Source organism: Perognathus longimembris, chromosome 18 (genome assembly GCF_023159225.1).
Source record: "Perognathus longimembris pacificus isolate PPM17 chromosome 18, ASM2315922v1, whole genome shotgun sequence".
Classification (NCBI taxonomy): domain Eukaryota; kingdom Metazoa; phylum Chordata; class Mammalia; order Rodentia; family Heteromyidae; genus Perognathus; species Perognathus longimembris.
The window spans coordinates 11,718,641-11,734,862 of NC_063178.1; the positions used below are offsets into that span (position 1 = coordinate 11,718,641).

At 46.9% G+C, this 16,222-nt stretch overlaps 1 protein-coding gene across 4 annotated transcripts in view; it reads right to left on the reverse strand.

The window, feature by feature from the left end:
* The window catches only part of Frmd4a (FERM domain containing 4A), a 273,063-nt gene that overhangs the window by 119,690 nt on the left and 137,151 nt on the right, over positions 1-16,222 (reverse strand). For all 4 annotated transcript variants that reach the window (XM_048368006.1, XM_048368004.1, XM_048368008.1 and 1 more), the window contains exon 3: positions 3,365-3,459. In XM_048368006.1, the coding sequence (XP_048223963.1) occupies positions 3,365-3,459 (95 nt within the window). The remainder of the gene's footprint in view (positions 1-3,364; positions 3,460-16,222) is intronic.

Sequence of the window (16,222 nt, forward strand, 5' to 3'; positions counted from 1 at the left end):
TAAAGTGCAGCAATCACTATTCCAGTTGGTGGTCTGTTGGAGTCACTGACAAGTCTAAAATTCTGATTATGGCTTTTTGGGGTTGTTCTGACTTCCTGCAGCCAACAATTTAAAGAAATAAATTGAAACTCTAGAGTCAGGACAGCAATGGGAAGATTTCTAAAGTAAAATGTAGGTTGGGCACGGTGGCTCATGCCTGTAATCCCAGCACTTGTTTGACTCCAGTTTGGGCTACACAATGAGACCTAGTCTTGAAAATAAATAAATAATGAAAGCAAAATATAAAACAACTTTTTCGAATTGCTGAGTGCCAGTGCTTGAGAAATGAAAACCTCGGTTATGCTACTTGTGTCCATGTAGCACAAAGCCTGACCTTTAGAGTTGTGTACAATCTTTCAGGTCCTGGGAAACTAATAGCATTGATTTCTCCCCCCCCACCCCCCCCACCCCCCGCCAAACCCCAATCCTCCCTTAGCACACCCTTCTCCCCTTCCAATTCAAGGCCAAAATGGAGTCAACTTTTCTCCTTAGATCTGGAAGAACATTTTCTCTCTCTAGAGTAAGGTTTGTAAATTCGGCTACCTGAGGAGCTTTGAAAAACTCCCAACTCTCAGGCCACATCCATGACAACCGAACCAGAGTTTCTGGGAAAAAGTCCCAGGTCTTGGCTTTTTGTTTGTTTGTCTCCCTTTGCTGGGTTTTGAACTCAGGGCTTCAGGCTCACTGGTTTGCTCATTGAGTTGGCACTCTACCACTTAAGCTACTCCTCCAACCTGGCCTTTTGTTGGTCATTTTGGAGATGGAGTTTCATGGACTTTTCTGCCCGGGCTGGCTTCAAACTGTGATCTTTTGGATCTTAGTCACCTTAGTGGCTAGGTTGAGAACCATGATGTGTACATCAGAATCTTACGATGGAATTTACAGCAGGCTCTTCTTACTTGGCACAAAACACGGTGTATTCTTACTTAACTTTGAAACACAGGCCACCTGCACCTACTTTTATTTGGACAGAATTAGTTAAAAATAATAATAATAAAAGGAGGCTGAATGCAATTGAATCCTGGAACACACAAAAAGACATTCATAGGAAATTGTTCAAATCTGTGTTTTAATTAGTTTACCACCCACATTAATTGCTTCGTTTCGATAAGTGTGACATGGTGAGTCAGATGCGGGCCTTGGGAAGCCGCTATCTTTGCAAGTCTATTTCAAAATAGTTACAAAATTAAATAAAGCCAGATGTGGGGTGGCTCACGCCTATAATCCCAGCTGCTTCAGAGGCTCAGATGGGGAGGCTCATGGCCACAGGCCAGCTGTGTGAGAATCCCTTCTCAACGAACAGTGGAGTGTCATGGAACATTCTACCATACATGCTACAGACATGGGCGGGGGTGGGGAGGGGATGCAAGAGGCTGTACGTTCCCAGGACAGGACTGCGGCAGAAGGAGAGGTTTGATCCTCTGCCAGCTCTGTGTAAGCCTAACCTGCTTGCATGCGTGGACTTGCACCCATCTCCCTTGGGAGAAGACTGACTCTCCATCTCGCCCTTGATGACTTCTGGCCAATGAAGACAGGGCGGCAGCGGTCTGAAATCAGAGCACCGAGGACTTCCTCCAGGGCCCAAGGTAACATGTTATCCTCTGAATCTTGTTGATTCAAAAAGGAAGACAAATTGGGCCTCAGGTGGAGTTCATGGACTCTCTGGGTTGAGTAAATTTGCTTGGGAAACGGGAACAATGGGGACATGATTCATTGAAACTCGAGGTTTCCTTCTAATCATGAAGAACAGCACAGGGAGCAATTAAGGGGATTGCAGTGGGCCTCAAGAGACAGGGTAGAAAACACTGGGATTTGAGAAAGTAATTGTTCTAGATGTGCAGTTGCTTAACGGCAGTTTTTCTTGATTACCTGCTGGGGGTTTTATTATCACCTTGGCCTGCTCTTCTTACAGCTGTACTTACCTGGCTCTACCTGCAGAGGGCGCTCCCTCCAGACCCCTGAAGGGTATCTTCCTGTGAGCCCCTATCTAAGGCTTGGTGGGAGGAGTGGACTTAGGGGTGTCAGCTCAGGGGGCTGGCCTTGGACATGTGACTTAGCTCCTTTCACTTGCTTCTGAACCCGCCCCTGCCCCCAAAAGGTCACTTGTCCACAGGGTGACAATGGACTCCAACTGGTCTCCTATAGCCTCAACTTACATTCCCTGTCATTCGTGATTCTATTTGCATAACAGATCATCTGGCCACTGTCCATTTGTAGTATCCCCAGGACTAAGTGTCACTGATGGCCATTTTCTCTGGCTGATCCGCAAGGATTCAGAGCTGGTCCTGCCTCTGTGGTCCTAATTGGTTTGGGGAGGAGGTGGCCTAAATTCCCCCCACCCCCTCCACCTAGCCACTACCCTCACCCCAAACCACGAGCATTTTAGGAAACTATCTTCCCAGCGCTCAGGATTTGGGAAAGCACGAGTGCATGAGGCGCACTGAGGAAAAAGAATTACAAACGATTTACTTGTCTTTTCTATTTCCAGTGCTGAGGATTGAACCCTGGGCCACATACATGCTGGGTGAGTACTCTCCTCTGACCCCCAGCCCAGACCCTAGCTTATCCTTATTTAAGAGTTTGGACAGGTAGTCACTATCCTTTTGGTCTCCTACTCTCCCTTAGCTTTACACTCGTGGCTGGTGTTCTACCACTTGAACCAACACCTCCACTTCTGGCTTTTTGCTGGCTAATGGGGGCTAAGAGAGTCTCTCAGATTTGTCTGCCTGTGTTGGCTTTTAACCTCAATCCTCAGATCTCAGCCTCCTGAGTAGCTAGGATGACAAGCATGAGGCCACAGTGCCCAGCACAAATATATTTTTAATCAGCTCAGTGATGCTATTTTTTGACTTGTATTCTATTCCAGCTTAAACAGAGGGTGGGCCCGGATAGATTTCATTCTGAACTTATCATCACCTTCACTTCCTGTTATTGTTATTCCAATACTGGAGAGAAATGTTTCATTTCCAGAAGTTTTTCATTTAACTTTAATGAAAACCAAACCCTGGCAGATTCACTTAAAACAACAATAATAATAATAACAACAACCACCAAAAATCCTGAAAACCCCCGCGTTTTGAACACAAACCTATCTGATGATGAGTTTACCTAAAATTTTCATAATTTTAGCATCACCCTAATTATATCCTTTGACTGTTCCAGGCATGGTCACAAGACCTTGGAAATTCTAATGATGAACTTGGACTGACCCCACACCATGGACCCAAGCGGCCTGCAGCTGACTTGACTTCTCATGGTAGACACAGCTCCGTGTGAGGCTCGGCCCTGTCACTCTTGGGGTTTGTGGGCTCTGGGCAGCACTTACGTCTCATCTGTGAATGCGATTCCAAAGTATTCCTTTTCCTTCAGGTTGAAATGAGAAGCCACAAGGTCTAGGAGCTCCTTCGCCAAAAGCTTGGGCTGGGGGAAGAACACAAGAAGGAAAGGGGTAAGTGAGGAGAGATTACTTCTCCCCCCAAAACAGGCAAGCACAACTTTCCATCATCGATCGATGGAATGTCTCAAAGTGCAAGCCCTGTACATCAATACAAACGCGTTCTAGAAACCCCAGAGGAATAGGCCACCAGGTTACCAGGGAGCAAGCAGCTGAGCAAAGGGATAGAGTCAATCAGAGAGACTGTCTCATTTCCTAGCGGTTTTGTTAAATCAACAAACACTAAGTACTTGCTCTTTGGCAGAGATGTCAACCCCAGTAACTTCCTTTCTCTACAGTTTAGGTTGCGTTGATAAGATGATGCCTTACTTAAAACAAACACATTTAACAGACACAGACAGATACTCCGTATTTATGATACGGTTTCCTTCCAACAAACCAAAGTTAAAAATGCTGTTAATTAATAAAAAAATGCAATTATGCCAGGCCCAGTGGTCCGTGCCTATCATTCTAGTACTCAAAAGGCTGCGATCCTAAGGACTGTGTTTTAAATCTGAAAAGTCTTTGAGACTCTGTCTCTAAAATAACCAGCAAAAAGTCAGACTGGAGGCATGGCTCCACCTGTTTTATCTATCAAACATCAGAATTAGCAACAATATCATCTGTAGAGTGTCAGCTATTTTCTGGTCCTTTGTGGTTGACCAGGACCTACCACTACCGCCTAGCATCCTGAGAGAGGGTAGAACCATGTATTACTAGCTCAGAGAAAAGATCCAACTTGAAATTCAGAGTTTAGTTTCTACCAAATGCATATTGCTTTTGCACCTTTGTGAAGCAATAAAATCCCAAATCAAACTATATAGCAAGTCAAGGACTGGTCTATTTTCTGTGGGCACTGTTTTAAGCATTTTTTCCAATATTAGTGTTTTTTTTCCCTCTTCAATAGTCTTTTTATATAGCCCAGGTTGGCCTTGAAATTGTGACCCTCTTGACTCAGTACTCGCCCCCCTATTCCAGCCATGGGAGTATTACAGGCATATACCACCATACCTGGCTAACAGGTATTTTTTCCATCCTGACCTAAGCCAATGAGACTGCCCATCACACAGAAAGGGAACAGTTGAACAGTTCTAGGGCTTGTGCAAGATCTAGCAGCTCTTTCTCTTTTGCTGTCTTCACCCTCCCTCCCTCAGTGAACACAATTCACCAGGGGAAACCCCTCACACCCTTGGCTTTGAAGCTATGGTGGCACTTTCTCTGGGAGGTGGAAGTAAAGGGCAGAATCCATCTTGATAAACCAGCACCACTACATTTTGGAAAAGTAAAATAAAACAAACCAAACAAACCCTCTGCCCTTAAAGCAAATCAATTCAAGATTTTATGTCACAGCTTTCTTCACTTATAGAAGATAATGCTACCCCGGAGAACCAGGTAAGGAATACAAAGTGCATCTCAAAATATCACTGATGTATTACGAAGGAGAAAAAAATGAAGGGGACTCTTGAAGCCCTGAGCAAATGCTGATTCTTGTGGGCTATTGCAGCCTGCTGTCAGTGTTATGTTACTTCTTCCCAGGCTGGGTGTTTGGCTGCCCAGTTTCAAAGCAGTGTGTGTGTGTGTGTGTGTGTGTGTGTGTGTGTGTGTGTGTGTGTGTGTATCAGGCAGGTTGGCTGCTTGTATAATGTACTACACTATCATTTATTTGTCCAGATGATTTCCATCCCTTTCAAGGTGGTCATATTTCTATGATGCTTGCTAGTTCTTTAAACATTAAGAGCCATTGGTGGTGCATGCTTATAATACCAGCACATCGAGAGTTCCAGGCCAGCCTAGGCTGTACAAGTGAAACCTTGTCTTAAAAGATGTTTTCTTTGATAACCTTTGGATTAGCTCTTGAAGCCTGTGTCACACAGCATTCTTGGCAGTAAATCTCCTTACATTCACAACAGTTCTGATGTTTTGCAAATGTCAAAAGTGACTTGAAGTCAAGTCTAGAGAGGAGGAGAGTAAGTGACCGAGGTAGGTATCATAAAGTGAAGTGAGATTGTAAGGTGAATATTAGGGTTCATGTGGATGAGGGATTCAGCCCTAAGTTGGAAATGACAGAAATTCGACTTCTTTCTCTTTGGGAGTCTAATTTCTAAGAGGAGAAGTAATAGTCTTAGGGTGTAATTTATCTCTACATGATTTAGTGGGGCAGAGGGGATGAATGGAAGGTGCTGAGTTAGAAATGGGAAGGTTCAGGGACAGGAAATGGGACCTTGGCTAACAGGCATTGGGTACTGAGCAAGATAAGGCTTTTTAAATAGCAGACCTAGAGCCACAGGACAACTTAGGCTGATCATACTGCGTTCAGCCCTCCTCTTCCTCCTTCTAAGCTTTCTAGGAACTCGCAGATGTGTTACTACACCCAAACACGGAGCTGAGAAGATCAACAGATGACCTCATGATCATTTAAAATACAGATGGAGATTCTGAGACTCAGAGATGGCGGGCAGGCTGCCCTCAGACGCACAGCACAGCAGAATTTAGCACAAAATCTGGCACAGAATTTAGCACAGAATCTGGAATACCACTTCAGCTTCAATAAGGAATAAAACTTCCAACACATGCTACAACATGGATGGACCCCCAAAGACTTTACACTAATGGAAGAAAGGAAGCCAGAGACAGAAAGATACATACTGCAACATCCCACTAGAAACTAGGATGATGCAGTTTCATAGAGAGGGGAGAATGGGGGTAAACATGATGAGGACTTAGGGCCTAGTGGTTTTAGGATTTCTGTTTGTGATAGTGACAGTTTTGTAAATAGCGTAGCTACATTGCATTGGGAATATATTCACTGCCCCTGAACATACAAAATGATAAATTTTATACTGTGAATATTTTACCCTAATTTTTTAAAAAAGAAAACACACCAAGAGCCAACTCTGTCTAGTCCCAAAGCCCATGTGGATAACATCTCTCTGGCATACAGCTTCCTGGGCGAAAGGTGACGGGTAATGTCTCGTGAGGACTCTGCCTGCGAGGAGGGTTATACAGCTCAACCTAAACCAACGCACTGACATTCTGGATTTATACATCAATATTTTGAACTGGGTTAATGTGGGTGTTTGCCGGAAGGGATAAAGTCAGGTCTTTGTGATTGCAGGACAGTAGAATTGGCGCGATAAGAGAAGATTCACCAGAGTCATGGGTATCATCTCGTGAGCCTTATGGAAATTGACTTTCGGCCTGTTTGTTCACGGTGTCCTACCTCTCTGTTTGTCCCTGTCACCACCCCCCTTTTCACACTGGGACTCTGACAGTAAGAAAGCAAGTTTTCTTCGAGCTGCTGGGAGTTCTCCAGGCAATAACTGTAACATCCCTGGAGAAAACTTCATTCTCTGGCACGAACTGTTTCTCAGGAACAGTAGTTACGTGGATGAAGGTCCACCTTGAACGGAGGGCTCCCTGAACGGTGTATAGCATGTTATTATAGATGACAGACACCATCTTTACCAGACACCATGTACACATAAAGAGAGTAAAGCCATCATGAGGAGACATAGAGGTCACAGCTCCAAGATCTCCTAGAAACGTCACCTGAGGCTTTCCCTCGTCAGGGTGACTGACTGGCTGCAGGCTGAAGAGTGGCTGCTTCCATAATCAAGATGGAATCCAGTGTGGCAAACAAACCTCCTGATCATCCATTGACACTTCATCCCAACCCAAACTCGCCCATCCTGCCTCAGGCTCCACTTCCATCCGTCTCTGTAAAAGTTGCTTGAAACCCATCTCGGGCACTGGCATCTCAATTTCCTGATCTTGCAAACTAAGACAATATCCCACCTTGACATGATGGTGATTAATGAACTCCATTCTGCCCAACGTTCTTTACCCTCATTTGGAGCAAGTTGCTGGGTAAGCAGAAAGCTCTCTGCTTTTACATACTTTCGAGGGATGTTTATACAATCCTGCTGATGGTAATTTGCCCGTTATTCCTGCTGTAAACATCTGTGCTGCTTCGCAGGGACCGGGGTGGGAGGGAGGCCAGGAAGGCAGCCTGTAGCCCAGAGAGTTCTACAGGAGTCAGAACACCAGCAGGAGGAAGGCCAGCCTTATTTGACCTCTTCTGGGTCATTGGCCATGGGTGGGAGCCAGGGACCATGGATGCAAACCACGAATGTGGCATCACAGGGAATAACAGGTGCACAATACTAGTCCCAGACATTGTGCTAGGATAAGAGGCGTGTCCCATGGTGCGCAGCCATTGGCTGAGATGGAGTCTTGCAAACTTTTTTTTGCCCTGGCTGGCTTGAACCATGATCCTCCCACCTCTGCCTTCTGAGTAGCTAGGATTACAGGTGGGATCTGCCGCAGCCCAGTTGTATTGTTTTCACTGGGGTATGAAGTTCCCTTGCACACGAATGCGTGCTGTCCTGCATGGGACTGCTTCTGGTGGGAGCTGGACATGCTTTCGTTGTTGATTTGGCCTGGAGACCTGGCTACCGGCACTTACAGCAGAGAAGAAAGCAGTGTGGGTCATCTTCCTGCTCTGACCCCACCATTCACACCCATGTGAGGTCTCGAGGGCACACCAAACAATGTTGAGCAATTCATTCAGGGTTCTGGATGAGGCCAGGTCTACTCTTAGCTTATTCTTCCAGGAACTGGGCCAATTGCCGTGGTGGAAACTGCAGACTGGGCATGCGTGTGGCTGGGAGATGCTCTGGGCATTGCCCACTTGGCAAAGGTCCTTGTAGGAACTGGGGGGGGGGGGAACCCTGGCACTCCCCAGGGCCTCCCAGAATGCACTTGCTTTTGTTGCTCCATGACACTAGATGCGTCTCCATTCAACTCACAGATGCACATCCTGGATGCAGAACCTTGGGCAGATTGTATACTGCCATCTCTGTAAGACGAATTGAATTCAATAGAACAGGAGCCTAACATATCATTCTTCATTTTGTTAATAAAGTTAGCTTCTTCCTTCTCCACAAACAGACCCCCCTTCACTGTAATGTCTTTACAATCATCGGGCTCTTCCTGATCTTATAACTGTAGTCCATTCACACAATGAGAGGTCAGTTAATGCGAGTGAGCTGCATTGGTTTCCTCAGATGGGAAATGAGGAGGAGATGATCCCATTGCACAGGGCTTCTAGGAGGATCTGGAGTTAGTCATGTCTCAAAGCCCTTTACCTCCAGGAAGCCCTTCCCGACCATTCTACCTGATCGTCTCTTCCACTGTAAATTCCTGCAAGCCTTGCCACTTACGCCTCAGTTTCCCGCTGCGTGTTGTGGGAGACTTTATGTAGCATGACTTATTGTACTGCACTGAAGGCTGGTCCCCAGCACATATGCCCATATCCCAAGGGCTACAAGCTAAAAATATTACTTTATATTACAACGGTTGTGAGACAGATTCTTATCCTGAATTACCCAGATGGGCCCTCAATGCCTTAATATTTCTCCTTAATGGGGTAGGGAGAACATTCATACAGCCACCCGCAGGAGAAGAACATGAACATAGACAGAGACCAGAGTGACAGACACACACAGGCTAAGCAACACCCGTAGTCACCAGGTGCTGGAAGTGGCCAGAGCCAATTTTCTCTCCTGCCGGCCTCCAGAAGCCAGAGAATACAGATTTGTCTTTTTCCGTCATTGTTTCCAGGTTTTGTCTCAGAGCTCACCGGGGGTCAGTTGGTGGGGAAATGGCTTCAACTCAGCCAGTGTGCTCTCCCCTTCTTCTCCTTCTGGTGATCACTATTCCCCTCGCCACATCCGATTCTTCTTGTTGTTGGTGGTGGTCATAAGGTCTAAACTCAGGGCCTGGGTGCTGTCCCTGAGCTCTTTTGTTCAAGGTTAGCATTCTACCACATTGAACCACAGCTCTGCCTTTGGTTTCCTGGTGGTTAATTGGAGATGAGAGTCTTACAGACTTTCTTGCCCAGGCTGGTTTTGAATTGTGATCCTCAGATCTCAGCCTCCCGAGAAGCTGGGATGACAGGCATGAGCCACCGGCGCCCAACTCCATCTCAGATTCTAAATACAAGAAATTCCCACTTCTGAATTAACTGCATTAAAAAAAATAGACAGGTGCTAGGTGGCCACCAGGACAGCGCAGCACAGGCTCTCTGTGCTGGGCACTGCTTGCTCAACCCCTCTGCCAGTGACCCTGAGGCCTGATGACTGGGTGTCTCTTGTCCTTTTGGAGTGGCCCTGGCCGTATGATGGCAGAAAGGCTCGGTCCTGGAGAGGAGAAACCTATGATACAGGAGCCAGTGTGGTTCTTCGCCCTAGACAGGAGGGGCAGCCTGGAGTACAAGCTGTCTGAGCAGCTGTCTATTGGAGCTCCTGCCTGCTCACCCGGGGGGGCTCTGCTCTGAGCCCTCAGAGTGCTCATTGGCTGTCTCTGATTCCCGGGGAGGGGATGGTGGGGGAAGGGGGAAGGGGGAAGATGAGATCATCGTGTGTGTAGGTTCTGTGTGGTGATACACAGCAGATCTGGCAGTCCCCTGTCCCCTCCTTTGGGGCTCTCTCCTGATTAGTCAGGGAGCCTCGGTTCCTTCCTGGCCGCTCCAGCAGAGCCCTGGATTCTGTGGCAGGGGACAAACAGACCCCAGTCTGCAGACGGATGGGAAGAACAATGGAGTCTGATTCTCCAGCATAGGAAGGGGTACCCAGGGAACCTAGGGCCAGGCAGCGGGCTGCTCCTGCCCATCCTGGTTTAGGTAGAGCCTGATTCAGAGCCTTTACCTCCAGCTTAGGGGCCCATAACAGCAAGACAGTGCCAGCATGACACCAGCATGACACCCATCATGACTACGACTGTTCCCTGAGCCTGCGCTGGGTGCTGGGCAGGCACTTCCATGGTCATTCTTCACAGGTGTCAATCCCAACATGGGTGAAGGAGACCTGGGTCATCCATACAGGAGGGAGCCTAGGCCCAGAGAGAGAAGAACTTTGCCAAACTTTTATAGCTAGTATTTGTAAGGGCTCCAGCACTGGGCAGCGAGATGGGCCCAGGTCACAGGCAGTGGTGGGGTATTGGGGTCTGCAGCGGATCACACACCTCCAGACATTGTGATCCTCGGAGCCCTGCCCCTAACTCCTGTGTTAATGTGCTACCTGACCTCTTCTTGCTGGGCCTTCTGCCTCCACCTACAGCCTAAGTGCCATTCTCTTCTTTAATAATCGTCTCTTCTGTGCACCCATCTCTCCTCCTAAGATTGTCTGCCATTTCTGCCCAGGGTTAGGGACCTTTCCAAAGCCTTCTAGCTTTCCCCCCTTCCCTTCTCTTTCCTATGTTAATTCCTTGGGTCCCTTCCTTTCCTTCTCACACAATTTCTTCCGTATCTTCCTAAGATACAGCTGGGTCTTCGAAGCCTTGACAGGCGTGTGTAATTATTGCTCCTCTAAAAATGCAAAGTGCTCTGCCAGCCGACTGGGGAATCTGTTTTATTCAGGATCCCCCCTCTCCGGGGACTCTGGGAGGTAGGCAGGTGTTCATTAGAGTGCGCCTCCAATTCACAGAGCAAACCCTAGACTCCAGCCTGCTCAGGGCAATGTCAGGAGGAGTTAACACAGCCCTTCTACAATAGTCAACGATGGCGCTGCTTACGTGAGGGGAGACACAAAGTCCTGCACAGGACAAGGCTATCAAGTCTGCAGACCAAATTCTGAGATATCTCTGGCCAAGATGAAGATTAAACTGAGTTGTATTTTCTTGGGATACAAGAGTCCTCTCCTACAGTCATCTGGTCTACCACTTCCTTCATTTGTTTTATTATTGATCTGACCCTATCTTGTCTGCCAAGGAGTAAGAAATGATACCTGGGAATATAGTCTGCATAGAACCACAGGAAGGTGAAAGAAGTTCTCCAAGATCAGATAATCCATTGGCAGATATGTTACCCTGCTGTTGGTCAGATGGACCAATTCAAGCTTGAAGTCCTTCTGACATTGTCCACAAGATTGTTCCGTTTGTTTGACCTCAAAGGAGAGAGGTGTGTGGTCCAGGCATAGGCTGGGAGGAGAGGAGGGGGACAGCCATTGAAATTGGAGTTGGAAACCAACTGTGGCCCAAAAGATCACCAAGTCTTAGACAAAATCCAGACATCTAAATTGTGCATTTAACAGATTCTAACTGTGCACCTGGCAGTTTTGGAGACTTTGTTTTGGAAGAGTTTATGTAACAACAGGGCCGGGAGGGGGACAGGTAGGCTGTCAGGATCTTTCCAATGTAAAGGGCAGAAGGAGGGGATAGTGGCTGTCCTCTACCGAGGACATGGCTGTGTGCCAAGAATTTTGCTTCATTGACACCATACTGGAAAGAGACACTTGCCCTTAAGGAGTTAAAGATAATATGGCACTAACATTCCTCTTAAAACATAAGTACTCCTTTTGTGAAACCTGGGCTGTGAATTTGTAAACAGAGCACAGGGCTTGGAACCCCAATTCTGAAGTATACCCAATCAGCCTCCACCTTTACTTTGAAATATTGGGATAATAACCAATCTCATAGGGTTATTGTGAGGACTCGGTACACAGTAGGTGTTCAGTAAAAGTGAGCTCCCCTCTTCTCCTTCAGCCAGTAACTGACTCCCCATAAACATTACAAGGACTGATTAGTAGCACACACACAAGAATCCTCTTCTGACAGAGTGGTCTTCTTTATCTTGGGGATCACAACTAGAAAGCAGACATCTTCCCTTGGACTTACACTTTCATGAGTAGCCTTGCCCTAAACAGCACCTGCGATGAATACCTACTTCATTCACTAGAGGAATTAGCTCTCTCTCATTGTGGGCTCTATTGCTCTAGCAGGGTTGAGATTACATTATTGGCTGGAAAAAAAAAAGAAGTCTCTCTTTCTCTAGCTCCAGCAAGCAATATGCCTGGAGCTAGGGTGCTGGCTTTTCAATGTTCATCAGCATTTTCATATGGAAGTTCCCTCCTCGTGGATTCTCCCCTTGGGCCGCTCTTGGAGAATCCTGCAGGGAGCTGCGGGCAAGCTACATTCTGCTCTGCTGCTGCTGTCTTTTGCAATACAATTACCAATGCAGTCTTAACTGGGGTGGGAAGGCAATGAAAAATGTGCATAGGTATGGTACCCATGAGCCCACAAAGGAAAGACCAATTTGGGGCTGAAAAATATTTGGTTTTGAAGAGCAATTTCATGAGTCAGTTAAGTAAGCATGCAAAGCAAAGTGGCTTAGGTCTCTGCTGATATGCTAATGAGCAGATGCAAAAAAACAAAACAAAACAAAAAAACCACAGCTAGAACCAAGGAAAATCTGTATTTGTAATATCCTCATTCTTGGCTTCGAACATTTACATTATTGTTTACTTACATTTCACCAACTTCCCAAAGGTTTAGAGGAGGCTTACTGAATTTTAAATAGTATAAAATAGGGAGATTAAAAACTTAAGACTAAGTCTAAAAGAGAACATTGGGTTATAAGATAAATGACTATAGACCTCCCTTCCCCTTTTTATGGCTTTAAGATTTTTTTATGGCTCTAATTTCTGTGGCTTTAATTATCTATTGTCAATAGTGTTCTGACATATTAATATCAATATGAATTACAAGAAAATGTTACCATCAAAACTAAAGTGATATTGATATTGTGTTAATATCAGTGGTATTAGTGAAATGTTAACATTTACCTCTTTTTATTATGACATATCACTATTTTTCTGTTATTGTTGTTAATCTCTGTGCCTGAGACATTAAACTTTATCCTAAGTATGCATATAAAAGAAAGAAAAGCATTACACACATATGTTTATATATTTGGAATTATTGGTGGTTTCTGGCAAGTGCTAGGGGTCTTGGAGCATACTCTATACATGGTGATAATGGGACATTGTCATTTGGCCTGTGGGACACAGGCTTCAGTTCTGTGGAGGACACTCTGCTAGCTTGCTCACACTGGCTTCCTTAGTAGACAAAACAACAGGAATAGCATTGCTCATGGTTACACACACCTATAATCCCAGCTACTGGAAGCATAGGTAGGACAATCAAAGATTCTAAGACAGTCCTGGGGGGTGGGGGGAAGCATGCAACTCTATTTGAAAAAGGGCTGGAGGTGTGGCTCAAGGGGTAAAGTACCTGTCTAACAACTGCAAGACCCCGAGTTCAAACACCAGTCCTGCCAACAAATGAATGAAGCAAGCGTTTCTCACACATATCCAAGAAGTTCACATGGGGGGGCGGGTGGGGGGAGGTAGTGCATGGTACCTCATCAATACGGTGTCTGGGAACAGCAGCAACATCACCCACAGGGCTCCCAGAAGGCCCAAGTCTGGAGCAGATTGAAAAACAATCTCCTGAAACCCGACAGGATGTTCTGGGTGAGACCTAATGTTCAATGTTTACAGGAGCGAATCTGGCCAGAAATTTTGGAGGCAATATTTTATTAGCCTTTAAACACATGCTCATGTCTGCTATTATTAAACAGTTTGGCACTGACGTTTTATCTTGATCCTGAAGCCAAACCGCATGAGAAATAGAAAGTCAGTCCCAATCCAGGCAAAGTGAAACTGCCTCCTAGACACTGAGAAGACAGAGGAGGCCTGCTTCCAAGGTCACCTTCAAAAGGGTGGAAGCAGAAGAGGGAGCCGACAAGATGGAGCCCCTTGGAGGGACCACAAGATGGATAGGAGGTATAGATGCTGTCAGCCAGGAAGCAGGGACGCCTTTGACTCTGCAGGTCTGTGAGTGTACCCCAGAAATCCCCGCATCCCTGGGGGCGGGGGTGATTAAAGTGTGTGGGTAGTTCCCCTCTACCCCTGCCTGCTCTTCTATGCTGTGCTTTGCCAGGTAGAGCTGCTCTTTTGGTCTCTGTGTTCCTTCCTTTGTTGTGTGTTGATCCTGGGGCTTGAATTCAGGGCCTGGGCTCTACCACTTGAGCCACAGCTCCACTTACGGCCTTTTTGGTAGTCTGGTGGAGATAAGAGGCTCACAGACTTTCTTGCCAGGGCTGGCTTCAAACCGTGATCCTCAGATCTTAGCCTCCTGGGTATCTATAGGATTGTAGGCGTGGGCCATCGGTGTCTGGCCCTTGTTTTTCCTTTGTCCAAACTACTCTTGATTCCAGACCGCTGGGCAGCCACTCTGTAGAGAGCACCACTGTGTACAGACTCCCATTATCACATCAAATCTTGCCTTAGTTCAATGGCTAGGGGCTCAGGGGGCACTCAGAGGGTTCCAGAAATCACCCCTGGGGCATTCACCCTGCACCTTTCCTGAGTCTATTTCTTCCCAAGGATGAAGCAGTATGGAAGGCCCCTTTGTTTATCCACACAGCCTGGATCGTGCAAAATGGCCACATGGGTGGGTGGATCAATGAATGAATGAATGAATGGGGAGGAGAGAAGAAGTGTAGCAAGAGGAGTATTATTCAGACTGCTAAAAAAAAAAAATCAATGTTCACGTGATTTCTGGTCCCTCAGTTCTCCTACTGGGTGCTTGCTCTGCTAGTTCTAAGTCCTACTATGTCCACAGGCCTCCTAAAGCCCACACAACCTCCCTTCCAGGCCTTGGAGAGGCGCTGAATTCCTTACTTTTCTTGGCTCTGTGACTAAGCACCTGACAGACACAACTTAGAGATTTATTCTGACTCATGGTTTCAAGGGCTTGGGAAGAGAGAGAGGAGAGAGAGGGAGAGGCAGACAGATAAGCAGAAAGGAGGGGGCCAAGGACAAGAGACTCCCAGGAACCTGCCCCCACTGACCCGCTTCTTCCAGTTAAATCTCACTGCGGGGAAGTTTCCAGAACCTCCCCCAAGTGGTGCCACCTGCTGGGGGCCAATGGTTCAAAACATAAGCCAGTGGGAGATATTTCCTATTCCAGCCACAAGGGTCTCTCTCTCTCTCTCTCTCTCTCTCTCTCTCACACACACACACACACACACACACACACACCCTTCCTCTCATGCCGGGAATCAAACCTAAGGCTGTGTGGTGCATGTTAAGCACTCTAGCTCTGAGCTACAGTTGCAGCCTTTGGCTTGCTTGGGAAAGAGTCTCACTGTGTAACAGCTCCCATTGGCCTTAAACTCACGACCCTCCCTGCCTCCACCTCTCTCAAGTGCTGGGATGACAGGCAGGCAGCACCATGCTTGGCCCAGGGAAGTTATCTTCAGCCATTGGAAATGTCTACTTGTTCATTGGGACCATTCTAGCTATGCACTCAGATGAGGCCCATCACTTCCGTGAATGATCTTGCTGGGCCCCCATACCTTTAATAAGTGGGATTAAGAAGTGTGGAGCAGGGCTGGGGATATGGCCTAGTGGCAAGAGTGCCTGCCTCGGATACACGAGGCCCTAGGTTCGATTCCCCAGCACCACATATACAGAAAAACGGCCAGAAGCGGCGCTGTGGCTCAAGTGGCAGAGTGCTAGCCTTGAGCGGGAAGAAGCCAGGGACAGTGCTCAGGCCCTGAGTCCAAGGCCCAGGACTGGCAAAAAAAAAAAAAAAAAAAAGAAGTGTGGAGCGGTAGCCATCCATGGGAAAGAGGACAGACAAGGTACAGGCATGTACACACTCTTTGCTTTTTGACTCCTGCTTGTATCTTTTCTTTTTTTTCCAAAGCATTTCATCCCAATGCACCAGAGCCCACAGGGCTCTCTGAAACCCTGAGCTTGAGGATTCTTAATGAGACGCTATCTGTGCGATGCAGCAGGCCCTCTGACCCTCCTCTTGCTGGCACTGGAGAGCCCAGCGGTGACCTCGTCTGGCGTGTGGCCCTGTGGCCTCGCTGCCCGCTCCCGAGGCTGCCACTCTTCTTTC